Genomic DNA, 3,864 nt, shown 5'->3' with positions numbered 1-3,864 from the left:
CATCTAGTTACACACTATAAATTTAAATACAACTAAACTCATCATGATAGGATTGGTTTATGTGTTCTATTGAATTTACTTAACCAAGTTAGTTGCAATTTCCGCACGGGGATCATAAAAGTATTCTGATTCTGAAGTTATGTCAACTGGTTCCACTAAGCCTAGTTGAATAAACGTAAAACAACTCAGTTTTGTGGAACCAGTTTGGTTAAATAAATTCAACACTTCTTTTCTTATAGTGTGAACTTTAACTTTCCCAATTATTGTGAGAAGTTTGTTGACTTTTACTTAAGTACTTCACATTTCTCTGATCTGAATGGTTGCAGCTGTAATACCTGTAATTTCCCTCAGGGATTAATAAAGTATTCTGATTCTGATACTTTTTTTCTTCAGTGAAATTCATTTTTACCAAACTGATTTTCTGTTAAGGTATTTTTACTTTTACTTAGCTATTTCTTTTAAGCACTTTCTACACCTCTGCTAACTGATTTGGTACAAATCAAAATCATCTGCTGCATTTTGGTCTCCTTGTCCAACAACAGTCTGTAGTTTTATTTGTGGGGATTAAAAGACAAAAAAAAAAAAAAAACCATGAAAAATAATTAGTGTCCTGAAATTTTATTCTGGCTATTGCTTTTGGTGCCACCCCAAGATTTTCAGTGGCCCCCATGGCCACCCCATTAAAAAATTCTAGAGACGCCACTGAAGTGACGACAAATAGTTTTATGAACAAAATGTATGAAAAACTGATCTTCAATTGTTTTCAAGAATGTCTTCCAATAGTAACATAATACTTTTAATTTAGGTCTTTTGTAGAGTTTTACGTTGTTGCAGGTGAGTTCAAACATTTCATCATTACAATATGTCACAGCTATGGCCAAAAATGGTGAAATATCATGACCCTTTATTTTTCAAAACCCCTATTTTTTATATCAGCCTATCTCTCTTAATTTATTCAGGTGTACTTTCTACTTTAGTATTTGACTTAATTATTGTTTTTTTTACACATTTTGTTTTAATAGTATAGTATCCTTGAGTGATCAAAAATATACATATATTCTTTATATATACGTATGCATATATATATATATATATATATATATATATATATATATATTACAGGTAGTTTCATAGCTGGAGAACATGACTGATACATTTTTCAAACCAAAACCAATGTCTACTTTTTTATTGGAATAATAGTGTCAAAGTTTCAAATTGTCTACTTTTTTATTGGAATAATAGTGTCAAAGTTTCAAACTGTAAGTAAAGCTAACACAAAAAAAACCCTTCAATCTCTCTGTTAACTTTAAGGTTTGAGTTAAGACTTAAGCAGTTTAATGAGTTGGTCTGTGTAGTTAAAGTTAGTTAAAGTAGCTAAAGAGCAGACCTGTCACTGAACAGTGTTACAGTGGAGAAAACGGAAGTAATACTCTACCTGACCAGTGTGCTCTGTTTCATCCTTATTGATGAGGTACATCAGAAAAAACCTTGAAAAAAAAATGCCACAGCGTGTCAGTTTTATTCTAAACTTGCCCCTACAGTTCAGGCATTGAAYGGCGAGAACAGAAAAAGCCGTAATTGATTCCCACAACACTTGTCAAGTAAATGTCACATTCTGTGTTCCCAGGAAGTTTCACAAATTCTAAAGCAAGAGTCTAAACAAAGTAACACGAGTCCATCTCCTTCGCAGAGTCACCTGCTGTTCCCTAAATCAAGTGTGAATGGCAACGGGCCACTGTAGCTCCGTGGGCGTCGCAGCATGGCAAATCGTGATGAATGCTGCGTGAGAGCATGCTTTCACAAACAACCTATTTTCCAATAAAGTTCATGGCATTAAAAAATAATGAAGCGGCGTAATGAGGTCGTCTCGCATCCACTGGCCAGCTGACTGTGAGAGCGAATGGACCCAGATGGTCTGTTGGTGGTGGCATTATACAGGGTCACAGGAGTGCAGGGGACGCACACAGAGAGGGGAGAAAAACATCTCCAGCTTCTAGTTATCTGCTATTAGATGCTAATGTGTTAATTTGATCAATTGAGTGGGGAAATTACAGGAAAAAGGTGCCACATTTTAAAACGAAAACATTGAAATAAACACCCCTCAAAATGAAAATTAACACAGTGATTCCTATTAGAGTTTGTACTCACAGGTAGTTGGCCAAATTGTGCTCTTGCAAAGTGTGGGTCTCAAAGCCGTGAGGCGTCGTGTCAAAGTAATCATTACCRATGCCACAAATAAAACATTTGGTCTGAGGACAGAAAAAAAAAGATATATTATTAGACTATCTGAGCTTTGTTGTGTAARCTACAATAATCAAGTTTGGCCAAATTTGGTTTGATTTTTCCCATAACAGAGAGTTCATTTAGCACAATTGGTACCATTAAGCCTGCAGATGCTGTGGCAGCTTAAYTGGGCTCAGTGAAACTAAAAATCATGTTTCATGTTTTACATTCTCATATATTTCTCAAAAAAAAAATCTCCCTTAACCATTTAAACAGAAGCTAGGTATTTGTGTTCCCACAGAAAAAAGTGAAAGTGGACTTTGGTCTAATTCTGCTCACTCAGAGTCCTGAGAAGTGCTTAAACGCCAGAAAGGCAATAATTTTAAAAATTGTACCAAACCTATATAATAATAGAAAATGTCCACAAACCAGCCCACTTATGTSAGATAATAATGCTGTAAAAGATAAATGCACCTCTGTCCACAGTTACAGTCACCAGAATCTACCAAATAAGGTCAAAATTGTTTCTCTGTCTCCCCCCCAATGAGAATCAAACATCCTCTCACCTCCATGTCTTCTTTGACTTGTTCCTGCTGGTCTCTCAGCTCYCCAAACGCATCAATGATCAAACCTGCAGCCAAAAAGAAATGTTTGTGAGAGTATCCTGTGTACTTTATCCTAATGTAGGAATGTATCTTAAGATGTATTTGTGATTGTAGATAAGGTTTTAAGGCACTTTAAGGCTTTTATATACAAATACTTAGGAAAAAAAGAAAGCTTTCTTGGTGAAAATGAAAAAAGTTACCCTGGATGATGGCCAGCAGGATGACGATGACAAAAAAGAAGAAAGTGATGTCAAACAGGATGCGGTAAAGTTCGTAGGGATCACCAGCSGGGTCCTCGATTTCATCCCCGATGCCGCCACCTGCTCTCACTCCGACGTACATGTGGAACAGGTAACACTGGGAAAACCCAACAGGACACTCAGTAAAAAGATGGTGTCGAGCTGAAGGGGAGTCTGAGCGAGCCTCTGTTTACCGTCATCATGTCGTCACACTTCATATCCGGCTCGTCGTCGTCCACGCTCTTGTTGTAGAACTTCCTGAAGAAGTTGAAGGCCACCACAGTGTAGAGATACACCACGACAGCCAGCAGGCCCACCGTCAGCACCAGCTGCACAGAACAAGCAGAACATCCTGAGCTCCGTTCTATCGTCTTACAGGGCGGGGCAAAATTGTATCGTGTGCAATTAATCATCAGTAAAACTGTCAACAATTAATATTTTCCACTTTGGAATTCCTATAATTAGAACCATATGATGACCTTTTTTGGTGTGAAACACACTATCACTATCAGGTGCGCATGTGAGCCCARTGGTGGAAGGCGGCATGGAGCAGCTAACACTAACCCTACAAACATGTTTAATCACGTGAAACACTGACATCAACTGGAGTAAAGAGGAAAGCCAGAAAATGCTGAACAAGACCACGTCAGCCATGTGCAACTGTCATCTATTATTCACCATATTAATCAGCTAAATGCCACAATTAAAGGCACAGTGTGTAGGATTTGTTGTTTTCAGCGACATCTAGTGGTTGAGTGGTTGAATCATCCTCCCTGGTCCTCCCCCCACCCCCACCC

At 37.8% G+C, this 3,864-nt stretch overlaps 1 protein-coding gene across 1 annotated transcript in view; it reads right to left on the bottom strand.

Moving 5' to 3' along the window:
- LOC106520141 (ryanodine receptor 3) overlaps window positions 1-3,864 on the bottom strand; it is a 117,807-nt gene that overhangs the window by 2,177 nt on the left and 111,766 nt on the right. Inside the window, exons 99-103 of the mRNA XM_014012091.1 lie at window positions 3,262-3,396; window positions 3,029-3,185; window positions 2,790-2,854; window positions 2,149-2,249; window positions 1,436-1,487 (exon numbers count right to left, since the gene is read on the bottom strand). Coding sequence (XP_013867545.1) covers window positions 1,436-1,487; window positions 2,149-2,249; window positions 2,790-2,854; window positions 3,029-3,185; window positions 3,262-3,396 — 510 coding nt within the window. The remainder of the gene's footprint in view (window positions 1-1,435; window positions 1,488-2,148; window positions 2,250-2,789; window positions 2,855-3,028; window positions 3,186-3,261; window positions 3,397-3,864) is intronic.

The sequence above is a fragment of the Austrofundulus limnaeus genome, unplaced genomic scaffold (genome assembly GCF_001266775.1).
Source record: "Austrofundulus limnaeus strain Quisiro unplaced genomic scaffold, Austrofundulus_limnaeus-1.0 Scaffold2, whole genome shotgun sequence".
Classification (NCBI taxonomy): Eukaryota; Metazoa; Chordata; class Actinopteri; order Cyprinodontiformes; family Rivulidae; genus Austrofundulus; species Austrofundulus limnaeus.
This window is presented reverse-complemented; position numbering and strand designations above follow the sequence as displayed.